Source organism: Euwallacea similis, chromosome 2 (genome assembly GCF_039881205.1).
Source record: "Euwallacea similis isolate ESF13 chromosome 2, ESF131.1, whole genome shotgun sequence".
In the NCBI taxonomy this organism is placed as follows: Eukaryota; Metazoa; Arthropoda; class Insecta; order Coleoptera; family Curculionidae; genus Euwallacea; species Euwallacea similis.
The window spans coordinates 3,656,858-3,669,726 of NC_089610.1; the positions used below are offsets into that span (position 1 = coordinate 3,656,858).

General features: G+C 37.3%; 1 protein-coding gene across 12 annotated transcripts in view; it reads left to right on the top strand.

Annotated features, from left to right (window-relative positions):
- Pde11 (Phosphodiesterase 11) overlaps positions 1–12,869 on the top strand; it is an 87,554-nt gene that overhangs the window by 64,276 nt on the left and 10,409 nt on the right. For all 12 annotated transcript variants that reach the window (XM_066405817.1, XM_066405819.1, XM_066405816.1 and 9 more), the window contains 6 exons: positions 1,614–1,794; positions 3,682–3,880; positions 4,275–4,421; positions 6,023–6,202; positions 6,642–6,785; positions 12,220–12,327. In XM_066405817.1, the coding sequence (XP_066261914.1) occupies positions 1,614–1,794; positions 3,682–3,880; positions 4,275–4,421; positions 6,023–6,202; positions 6,642–6,785; positions 12,220–12,327 (959 nt within the window). The remainder of the gene's footprint in view (positions 1–1,613; positions 1,795–3,681; positions 3,881–4,274; positions 4,422–6,022; positions 6,203–6,641; positions 6,786–12,219; positions 12,328–12,869) is intronic.

The following is a 12,869-nucleotide window of genomic DNA, read 5'->3' on the forward strand; positions in this document are numbered from 1 at the left end:
ATGTTGCTTTGTGCCTCGTTACGAATCCCGGAGGAATTCAATTTTAGGTGGAAATTGCTCACAGGAAATTGTCATGAATTTTATTCCGCAAATTTCCATGAATAAGCCCCCGGGCGTTCGACACTCCCCTCAAAGATCAAAACTTTTTAATCTTGGCTTCTTGTCTAAGCAAAACTTTTAAGTTTATTTCATTAACTTAAAGCTCGTTGTCAAGAGTTTCAATTCCAATTTGTATATTTTTATGCATTTATATTCCAACTTGTAACACTGTATATTTTTTTTCGGAGTGTTCCCCTAAATCGCGCACAAATGTGAAGGTGGCAAATATCGAAATGCCCGTAGTGATACTAATTAAGTATTGTTAAAGCTGACGGGCGGCCCTCGCAGGTAACAACCAAAATAGGTTTATTGTGACGCGCTCGATGAGTGAGTTACTGCTAAATGTTCAGTAATTAGGAGATTTTGGGAGGTATTTGCGTAACAGAGAAATTGGGAAATATCGCTTTTCCCTTCAATTCTGCGTGTGTATTTTTTTTATTTTATTATTTGAAAGCAAAGTTTCGCCTTTCAGGTTAAGCTTTATTTTGCTAGTTTTTTCCCACATTTTTAAAATTATTTATTTTAACGTTTTCAATTATTCATTTAGCACTTTTTATCCTCCTTTCTTTATTTTTCTGTGCAATGCCTGTCATCAACTCCTGGAAATGTTAACTGATCCAAAATATAAAAACCCAAGCGTGCGGTAAAGCATCACTTGCCGCACAAGTTAGGTAAATAACTGCATGCAATTTTGTTGAGTATGCAAGGCATCAATTTTCATGTCGCGACAATTTCCCTGGAAATCTAATTACTGCAATCCAAAACTCCCCTTTATTTTTAGTAGTGATCCAGGCGAACGACAACAATAATTCTAGTGGAACGTATTACGCCGAACGTGTGGGCGATTTTACAACAGAAATTTTATTCACTACATCCAGGAAATCACATTAGGGAACCCACGAGGATGCTCCGAATCGTTTTGAGTTTAATAACTCAACTCAGCTCGTTTGGCCGTGCCGTAATTCTAGTTATTGCCTAATTGGTAGAACGAAGATTTCGGGCCTTTGGTTTTAACGTAGATTAAGCAGGTACCGCGGAAAAACAAAACAAGCATTAAGTTTGATAAGCATCTCTTCATCAGGTTTTAAAACGTATAATCGCTATGCAAATTAATGCAAATCCGTTAGAGAATGGGATGATTTTTTGAATGAAAGGCGACCGCACACATGAATGGAAACATTACGAGAATTTTGCATAATGTATTATACAGTTTTCAATGTAGTAATGCTGCGATTTTTAGTTTTATCCTGACCAGTAGTGCTGCTTCATTTTTAACGAAACATCGAACGTTTGCCAGCCGTCGGCCTCGAATTTGATCAATTTACACATTTGCACATAACCCTTTTTCTCCAATTAAAAATCCTCAGTGAGTTCAAAAAATGTAGAGAAATACAGAAAACTTCTCAATGTTCTTCCCAATGTCCTTCAATAGAAATCGCCTTTGTAAGTTATCAACATTTTTATTTTTTATAGTTATGTTGGACACATGACTGATCTGATTGGCTTGATTTCAGGTCTCCAACTTCGTAGCGGAAGTGGTGGGGAGAGCGTAGACGTGCGCATGCCGGTAAGCGATGGCTTACCACGTGGTCAACTTGGCGGCTGCGCCGGAACCAATCAATACGACCCCGAATATGCACGAATGGAGGCTTGGCTGGACGAGCACCCCGATTTCGTCCAGGATTACTTCCTCAGGTAAACGCTCAAAATGCAAAGATGTCCGGACATAAAATGAAATATGTCAGTTGAGGATTATGATAAAAAAGCCAAAGCGTCGAGTGTTTTTATGCAGGGTGTTCCGAAATTAATTGGTCAAAAATTAATAGTCAAAAATATGAAACAACGTGCTTACGAATATATGTAAATCCGCAAACGTTTCCTACCAAAGATACAGGGTGTTAAATGTGGTGTAATTACGCAATGATTTTTAAAAGAATTTCGGCTTCTCTGAGGCATTTTCGGGAATATGCGCCTCATTATATTTGAAATTCAGGGCTGAAATATCGACCATCTGGAGTTTAAAGCATATGAAAGCAATTTTCCCCATAAAACAGCAGCTTATACGCTCCCCCATCATCTTACAAACCTAAATCCAAATATATTCTTCTGGTTTGAGGTCTGCGGCAAATATCATATGCGGAGTACAACGTCCTTATCAGCTGAATTCCATCATGTAGATCCAGGAATGCGAAAGCTCCATCCATCCAGTTAATATCCGGGAACATAAAGGCAAGAGAATTCATATTCTTCGCCAGTTCCGCGGATTGTTTTTATTGTTTTGAGTGATTCGTCGACCCCGTTAGATGCTTTTTAGGTTTAGGTTTGAAAGGTTTTATTTGGATAAGTGTGTGTGGGCATGACAGGAAGAGATTTATTTCCGAGTCTCGCTTAAAGTTTCAGCTAAGTTGATTGGCAAAATAAACGAATTTGGTCTTTGGTGGTTCGTACGGGCCTCTAGCGCATTAAAATTAAAAAATCTACTGAGAAATATTAGAAATTATGTATTTTTAATCGCGGTTTATACTTCGAACAAGAAGCCCACTACTGTATTACTTCCACGCAACTGAAACAGAGCATGAAATGGCCGTTTTGTATAGAAACCTAATAGCTTCCTCTGTAGATCAGTTTTCATTGAGAGATTGCCATGTCTTTTCCGTCCCTGCGGGAGATGTTAACTAATAGATGGAGGTCAGAGGAGAGTCAGGAAGTATTGTGATACGATTAATGATACTTTTCGAAAAAAAGGTTAGTTCGGGTTAGTTCAGGTTAGCTAACGTATGATCACCCGGTAACCATCGGATAATTCCGTTTCGGCACCATCTGATCAGGATGCTCCGATATAATATTTTTTATGCGTTCAATTTCGGCTTTTGGGATATTCGCTCGAGAAGTTAATAAATCTAAGCATTAAAAAAAATTTGACGAATTTCTCATGGGCTGTGATACAGAAATTACGTCGCAGTGTGGTAGCAACCAATCGGTCCGCCGCACTACTCTCATAAAAACGGATGTAAGCAAACTGGTCAATTTGGTTGGATTAACAATTCATCGATAGTTGTTGCGCACCGAAACTCGTTTGAGAATCTTCTAGATTTTATCAACGGATTAAATCTTAAAGATCTGACTACTCCACTAGATTCAAACTTAAAACAACAGAGCAGACATAGTTTGTTTGGTCGAATTATTGCACTAAGACATTTGCGGAATTCTTTTGCTGTTTTGCTGTCCGAATATCTACTGAGTCTAAAATTGCAGCTGGTGACCCTTTTAGGGCTAATTTTTTAAAAATTAGAATTTAAAATTCCGCACTTCCGAGCACGCATTCCATTATGAAGAATATGTGCACACTTCCATATATGTACATTTTCATGCCACACGTGTTCCGTTTTACACCAAAAAAAAAAAGATAGAAATTTACATACCTATTTCTAAGAGGAAACATGAGGAGGTGCTCGTACGTACATATGCCTCTATATTATTTAAAAACATGATCCATTCCCTGAGGTATTTCTTACCCCTAGGAAAATTTTAAATCACGTTGTGATCCAAACAGAATATCTGAGTTTTTTCTTATTTCCATAGAAAAGCGACCCGTCAAGTGGTGGATTCCTGGCTGGTTTCACATGCAACCCCAGCCTCATCCAGTGCAGAATTGTCCTCACCTACCCATGGAATTCCTGGAGGTTCCTCCAGGGGCGGATCAGGAGCTACCACCCCAGTGCGGAAAATATCTGCACATGAATTTGAAAGAGGAGGATTACTCAAGCCGATGATCAGCACGGTACGTAAGTAAATTTCAACCCTTTTAAGCTAAATTCGTGTATGGAAAGGGGAAAAATATTTATAACAAGTTTGGGTGCCCTGCTGCGTACAGGGGTAATAAAACCCTTGAGGTCGAAGCGAAACCGAAACTGGAGAGATTCCATAAGTGGACTAAAAATAGCCCGCTTATATTGCAGTTTCCGGCTTAGAATGAATAAAAATGAAATCTGAGGGCCCTTTTTACTCAGGGGTATGTTTTTGTTGTTCGACAAAACATTCAGGCGCAAAACGTGTTTTTTTAAGTACTTACTGGAAGTTTTAATCAACTGACCTTTTACAAAATTGGTTGTATTAAAAATTTCAATTTTTATCTTACTGTCTGAGATTAGAGACGAAGGGTTTTATGTTTTTAGGTGGATGGGCAACCAACTTTCTTGACAAGTACAACGGAAGATCCTTCGGGAAATCTAAACACGTCAAGTCCGACTCCCAGCAGGAGACATAGAAGGAGCAGGCATGAATTGAGACAGTTGGACGAGAAAGAGCTTATATTTGAACTGGTAAGTTTTATAATAGAACATGGTTTAAAAATAAGTTTCGAGGAGAATAATGTCGGTATAAAGTTCATTCGCAGTATTGTGTTCGTACATGCCTGTCAACCCTTCAAGATTTTTATTATCATCATTTGGGTGTCTGTTTCAGTTCCTAACTCATGGACTTTCGATAAGCATAAATTCGTGGCTCAACAGACATAAAAGTGAAAAGTTGTTTCTTGTTAAAAGCAGATTTTTCATAGTTAATCTCGCCTGAACCCAGACGAGCAAACAACAAAATTCAAAGCATTTCCTTATGAAACATCTTCTAGTTTTGACACCCTATATCGTCCCTTAATGGTTCATGAGACCCCACGCTATATATGCCTCTTTTTCATCCGGCTCCTAGGAGAAGTATGTTTCATCCACCTCCTTGCATTGCGTTTAAAGGACTCTAAATTTCTTTAATGTCACTTATATCGACTTATGGCCACAATAAAACTTGTTTAATGACAGCTTCTCCATCTCTTCCAGACTCCCCTAAGGGGTTTCCCAACAAACCTTTATGTACCTTTTCATCTCAAACAACTCAAAAGTCGCAACCTCGACTCCCGACCTCAAAAATGGAGTCTTTTTTGCATGATTGATGATGGAAAATCGTTTCCGCATCTTTGGACCAACATTTCCAATGGCGTAAATTAATATCTCGACGGGTTTTTCAGCCATTAGATAAAAATTGCGACGAATTCTAAATACGAGATGGGACATGGCAGAAATGGATTGTCTGAATTTTAGTATTCAAATCACAGACGACCTGTATGTTTATTTAATTGCTCGTATAATAGTGTGCTTTCTCAAGCTGTGAGATGTATGAGGCATTTATATCATGTAGGGGTACTTGTAATTGAGCTAAAGCTCGCCTGTATTCATCCACCCTTCACATGTTGATGAGTTGACTTCAAAAGGGAAAATTGAGAAACCTTAATGAAGAAATTTCCCCCACATCCCGGCCTACATGAAACTCGATTTTCACTTAATCGACATTAAAAGGGATGGAAAGGCACATGTGACTTTAGGAAATGTCACATAACGCAGATAACAACCCTTCAGGGCTTATCTTTGTGAGTTTGCACGACGAAAACCGATGTGTGGAATTAAGATGGCGTTAATGAGTTAGCGATGGTTATTTGATTACATTGAGCGTATATTGTCAGATGGATCAATTCCAATTATTGAGATTTATTTCGTCTTTGCCGCATCGCTTTTCGACAACTTAATAAGAGAATAAAGCACTCCCCGAACATCAACTTTTCACTACCGAGATTTCTCACTCGTACCTGAATCAAACTGCTGATATTGCTATGGGATAAATAAAACAAGCGAAATACCCTAACGGAATTACCGAAAAAAACCTCTTTTATTCATCCCCTCAATCCTCGTGTTCCAGTTTCCTGGACCCCCACGCGTCGCTTTCGGCCACGGAGAAACACTTCTCAGCTTTCAGCTTCCTACTGTTCCAGACTTAAGTTATTTAAGGCCTTGGAGTATATGTCAACTCCTTTGTCCTAGATCTCCCGAGAAGTTTGTTCTCGCAGTATTTTATTTATAAACGAAAGTTTCTCTTACAGGTTAAAGACATCTGCAATGAACTGGAAGTCAGGTCGTTGTGCCACAAAATCTTGCAGAACGTGTCTATGTTGCTCCATGCCGATCGAGGATCACTGTTTCTCGTTCAGGGAGAACGGGGAAGCAATTGTGCCCCCCATGACAATGGGGGGCACAATAATGTACCCAGAAGCAGGTGTTTGGTAAGTGCATTTTCAATAATCCACAACACAACACCTATGAACCATGCACACAAGACCGTCGATCCAGCACCAAACATTTGTTCAACTACTACTATTTAATAGTATTTTGTACGCCACTGACCTTTTCCTCCCCAAAACTTGAATTCCTGGATCAATGAGAAAACCTTTTTGTCTGTCTTGAATAGCGAACATTCGGCATTTGGCAAATGCCAAAGTGTGCATGGATCCCTGTAGGCAAATATTCGTGGTTTGTGGCTGTTTTATTCGCAGTTCTCGCCTTAAATTGTATGTGCGTATTAAGAGCTCGACAATTTGACAAACGCCATACGAATATTTTGACAAATAGTTCGCCAAATAGCGATTGTTCGGGATTTGCCGAATCGCGCTAGATTTCTTCGAACTAAGTTGATCGTTTTTTTTTAATTTTTCTTCTGATCAGGTGTCAAAGCTCTTCGACGTATGCTCAAAGAGTACTTTGATGGAAATGGAAAAGAAAGACGAGATCCGAATACCTTGGGGCACCGGCATTGTAGGATACGTTGCTGAGAGTGGGGAACCCGTGAACATCCCAGACGCTTATCAGGTTTGTGTTTAATGTTCATTCGAATGAAAAGGTGGATCAGATTCTTCCATGAGAATAAGACAAAATCATCCAAAACGCTTTGAATTTTGAATTGGCAGAGATGAAGCGTTCGCGATAAGTTCACGTTAACTCTTAAGTCTTAAAGTGCATGGAAGAAATCTGCCATTGAATTTTTGTAGCAGTATTTTACAGTTAAATTCAGGCTTCCCCAGGTAATCCCAGAAAAAAATGATAATTTTCCCCTAAACTGATAGGATTGTCAGCCACAGCATTGATGATAACCCGCAATCGAAGGTGACATGTTAGGTAGTACCCATTATGGCATGCATGACTTCAGATGCGTTCTTTGATAGCGCGTTAGTTCTGTTTGAGCGGTTATTAAACCAGTACTGCATAGTACCTTGTCGCGTCCATTCAACTATAATATGTGTGTTTGCTTTAAATCAGCTGTTACGCATATGAACTGCCGGTTATTGTGTCAATGCAGCTAATTGATCGTGGCAGTCTTTTTAAGAATTAACTGTAACATTGCGATATTCCAATAATGAGCAAATTTACTAGGGCTCAAGTACTTTTTCCCAAAGGAAAAAGCCCTGCAAACCAACTTGCACGCGATAGCTTTTGCTTTCTAGAGCAGGGTGCGCGTGTGCTTGTTAGTACTGGTGAGCAAAGGGTGATTTATAATGTCTACAAAAAACTGAAAGAAGAAAGACAACAGAGGCCGATTAGGAGAACCACAGAGTTGGTCGGGATGGACGTTAAACTGGTTCGAGAAGTCCTGAAGAAAGAGAGGGAGAGCAGGAGGAAGAAGATAAAGGAGAATGAGGGTTGCAAAGGGGTCAAAGAGGTTAGTTCGGTAGAAGTTCGATAAAGATGTGTGTGAGGTGGTTTAGCGACTTGAAAAATTTCGTAGGTTTGTTAAAGCTCAAGTATTTATAAATTTGATAAAGTTGAGTGCATTGATAAAGAATCTTATGCTCCCCTCGATCTTCTATTTTTAATATTCAAAAAACAGGGATAACAAATGGAACTTTCTATTATTTTCCATTTTTCGCATTCTTCAAGGTTCAAGATCAATACTTTTGCATTTTTGCTCCCTCAATTCAGTGGAATCCAGTTATTTACATATTTTTAAGAAAGTTATTCTTAATTTTTCATAAAGTCACATCCCCTCTTATACCAAAATCAAACTAAGCAAATAGTCAGCTGTGTGGATTTGTAACAAAAAGATATTTTTTAATAATATTTTAATAATGTACAAAAATGAATGAACTAACAAACTCCAAAGAAGTCTTGGAAGTTTATTTGCCCAGAACTTGCCTTTGTCTGATAAAGCGCTTTATAAACGCTACTGCCAAGCAGGAGTAATGCTGCTATTATAGTGCTTTGGTCAATATTTTTCAGGGATTACAAACTTCCCTTGTTAGAGTTCATTGTTTTCATTCAGACATTTCATAATGCTGACTATTAAGGAAACCGCGAAGGAAATGTCGTAATATAAAGTTTTTGAATCATGACATCGTAAAGAACTCAATATTCATGCGAGGGTGTGCATATTAAAAAAAGCGTGCGATCTGAACATTAGAACAAACATTTTTTTAAATAAATAAATAAATTGTTTTAATTAAAAATTTGCAGTATTTTTTCAATTTTTTTAGAACAAAAAGGCCCAAAAGACTGCAAGGAATCTTAAAAAAAAAACAGTGAATGTATTTCCTGGTCTCTTGAGAGAATCTTTATCGTATTAGTACTCAACAGCACGTGGGTTTCTCTCCATCGTTCGCTTTTAGATTTTTGCTGTTTAGATTGACTTCGAAAATGCAAGTCTCAAAAATAATGCCTTCGGTTATTCTTATCCTCGTTTTCGACCCATTAGATCGCTTAAAGCACACAAACACTTCTCAAACACCATAGAATTCTTGTCACACTCAAACATCTGTATTTAAAAAAATACGTCTCTGGTTAAAAACTTCCCACTGCAAATATCTCCAGAATTGCCTCACATAATATCCTTCTGCAGAGCTTTATTTAAATACGTTGCCAAACTTCAAGGGGTGATTCTTTGAGTGATTCTAAGACGAAAAGTATAAGCATAGGTCCAGTAATACGTTGATTTCAAGACATAGGATGTCAAACTTTAAAAAAAAAAACGTTTTGTTCGTAAAAATTTCGATAATCTTTTAACTGAGTTTGTTGATATTTGGCAGTGTTATTTATGGTTATTATTGTTATTTATGCGCCAATGACTTTTTTCAAACTTTTATATTTTTTCTCATTAAGTAACTAAATATATAACTTTTTTGTCTTTTGAATTTTTTCCCATCAAGTTGTATTTTTAGTTGCTTAATGCAAAAAATTAAAAGTTTTAAAAAATTCAGTGGCGCATAAATAACAGTAACAACCATAAATAACGCTGTATCGAAAGGATTATTCAGATTGTTACGAAAAAACGAATGTTTAAAAAAAGTTTGACACCCTATATCTTGGAAACGATACATTACCGCATCTACGTTTATATAAACTTTTCGATCTAAAATCATTCAAAGAATCACCCCTTGAAGTTTGGACACGTATTTAAATAATACTCTGTATGGCGCTTAATCTCTGGATGTCTGGATAACGATACAAAACACATTCTCCGCTCCCCAGTACCTCTGGCTAGAACTTCACATTTGGAAAACAAATCCGAATCCAAACGTAATTTATATTTCTTTGTTTTGGTCCAGCCAGAATTCGTTTAAACCAGAAATTTGGACATCCATATACACAAAGGGCAGATTTTAATTATTATTTCCCACAAACGCCTTTCCAGGGAGCATCGAAATCGAATCTGAAAAGGGCCAGTAAATTACTTTTACTAATAAGGGGGCGAAATACGGACAACAGAACACAAAGTCAATTATTGTGGGATATCACTTTGCCCAGGGGAATTCCATCTCCCAAAATAGATCCATGATTTGAACGCACAAAACTTAAATTTCTATTTAACCTGCTACTGCAATGCTCATAGGAAAACAACGCAAGAAGCTATATATCAATTTGGGCAAATTTACTATAAATTACTTTGAAAAATTTCGGGAATTCTCTCGTTATCTGTGGCCTCCTTGGGAAAAAACCCATGTAGTATTTAAATCAGGAAATTTTGGAATTAATATACGCTATTCAAGACTCAAAACGTGAGCCGCAGTAATTTTGATTAATAAAATTCCTTTGCTTAGGGGTCAGTATTAGGAGCGCAGTAATTATGAATGAGGGTCAAGGGTCCGACATAAATATGCAATAAAGTAAAATAGATGATTCCTTGAACTTCGGAACATCAATTAAAAACTGTATTGATAACCATTTGTATTAAATAGTATTAGATAAATTTGCTTTAGATTTAAGTGATCCCCTGGTACAGTCCTTTCAAAAATTCAAATCCTGGATCTTCGTTAGCCCTGGAATTATCTGTACCTCTGAACAGTCTAAAAACCTTCATTTTCACCAGGATTTTCTTCGGTCGGGTCTCTTTAATCCCGCTATGTTTCGAACCAGCCGTCCCGTGTTTTCGTTATACTCGTTAAGAGGTTTAGTTAAGGTGTTGGTAAAAAAATGTAGACCCTTTTTATGGCAACATGGCTTAATAAACAGTAAAGTTTACAATATATTTATTCCAAATTGTTTTTTTATGGGCGTGCTGGAAAGCGCACTTTCCCTCGCGTAAAATTCGGACTTTTCCGCTTTAGTACTTGCGACATCTGTTCATCAAAGTGATGAATATTTGTGATCATAAGATGCTCGCGGAAAAGTTTTATTCCGAACTCTTGCGGAAAATGTCTTTTCGCGTTTGTAAGGAAAATAACTATTTCGTCCTATTTTAGGTTTTTGTTGTGGTGTCTCTTCCTGCCTTGGCTAATTATTGTTCTGGTTGCGTCATCCTTACTGCTGAGTTGGGGGGGGGGGGGGGGGGGGTTGAATGATTTTGTTTATTCTCATTTTCCTACTGATTTTTTATTTCTGAAATAAATACATAAATAGTGTTTACCTCACTGTCCTTTTTCATTTGATGTAATCCATCGATTTACCTCCTGCATTATGTAGGTAATGAGGGTTTTTGCGCTTCTCTCAGTTTTCGGGCCTTGTCGCATCTGTCAATCAGTTTAATCATTGGTGAACCTATTTCACGTAAGTCCGATGAAAAAGTTAATTTCTCTTCCTATTTTTACAGCAACTCTCCCACCAAGCTGATTCTACACCTCTGCTCTTTTCTTGCAAAAATACTTCCACAGTGAAACAGATTCTAAATGGTCGTCAAACCATCAGTGAATTCTTTTATAAATATATTTCCTGTTCATTTATCGGAATGTTCTTAGTGAATCATGAACGTAGCGCATGACACATTTAACTTGTGATTAAATGACTGACTGCGGTCCCGCTTGACTTTCACATACGTGCGTTAATAATGCTTATTTTTCACTTATAAGGAGAATAACTGTACATACTTTATTAAAATGTTTTAACCTTTTCTCTGTTATGATTTGGTGTATTCTAGTTCAACATAAAAAAGAGAATGCTCTTTATATTAGATTTTTCCTAATTTCCATTTGATTTTATATGATATATGATATATATATATATATATATATATATAATTTTTTTTTAAATTTATTTTCTTCGATTTTTATATATATATTTAAACTTATATAAAGTATTTTTCATTTATACGCTTAATACCTTTTTCCTTTTATGTCACATCACTGGTTTTATTTTCCCCGAAACTCAAATTGTCCACTGTCGTTTTTCCATTAAAACTGAATATATATATTTAATATGCCACTTCAAAAGCTCTCATTCTCCTGCCTATTTATTATTTTTAACACATTTTCCCCCCGGGAGCAATATGTTTACATGAAGCAAACTCATTTTTTGGGTTATAAAGAGGTGCTTGTAAACCAATTTACCATTCACAGAGGGATGATTTGATGAAACTTTTAGTGGAAAAAGGGCTTCACAAGCTTTTTGCGACATTTATTCGTCAAACTTAAATCGATTTTAAGCTTGGAATCTGCACACGTACGGTTTAGGGAAACGCTTTGCATACAGGCCGATCTTTTAGGAACAATTTAATTTAGAAGTTTCAACGTTGTCTGCAGAATTGAGTCTGAAGCGCAATAATTCTTAGAATCACGAACGGCCATACCAATTCATATTTAGGCATGAGACATAAAAAAAATTATTTACTAATTGAACCCCCCGAATAATGGTCGATAACGATTTGCGAAATATTTTATTCGCTATTGTTATGGGTCTGAAAAAGACATCTAGACCATTTACGGAAAGACCGATTTTCAATGGGTTTCCTCATGGGTGGTCGCCATAACTCGTCTCGACTATAAATTTTATTGCGAGTGGCTTAATAGCTTTGCTAAATATCGCGAATTTATTTTTCTTCCAGGACGACAGATTCAACCACGATATCGACACTCTTACAGGGTACAGGACGAAGACATTGCTGTGCATGCCCATCAAAGACACCAATGGTGATGTGATTGGCGTGGCACAAGTGAGTATGTCATCAATCAAAAACCTGATTCAATAAACTATTTCCAAAATCGCAAATGCAATTCACATCAAGATGGAACGTAACGGCATTATCAAGCATAAAACGAAAGTGAACCCCGGTATAATGAAATCTGGGAAGCCACTAGGAGCCTCGTGGGTCCAATGTTTTTCTGGAAATTGCTAATTTGGCATTCTAGAATGGAATAGTTTCCAGAGTGGTTGAACGACATCGACTCGTGGTGCTCATCGCTGTGCGATGAGAAAGAGAGCTTGAGACATACTTTTAAATGCGCGGAGTCAAGATGTGTGCAATTTGGTCATCGATTTTATAGTCCAATATGTTCCACACACGCCACCACAATGTACCAGAAAGTTTGTCAAAAAGTTCCTAAAAGGAAAGTTCCCGAACTATAATCCCACATTCTCGCGCTGTGGAAAGGCATCTTTAGATTCTTGCGCTATGGGGAGTTAGGTTTAAATTTTCGCTCTCAACTTTCTGCTAAGAAAGTTAGTTGTATTTCTGTATTTAAGCAAAGTTTATCT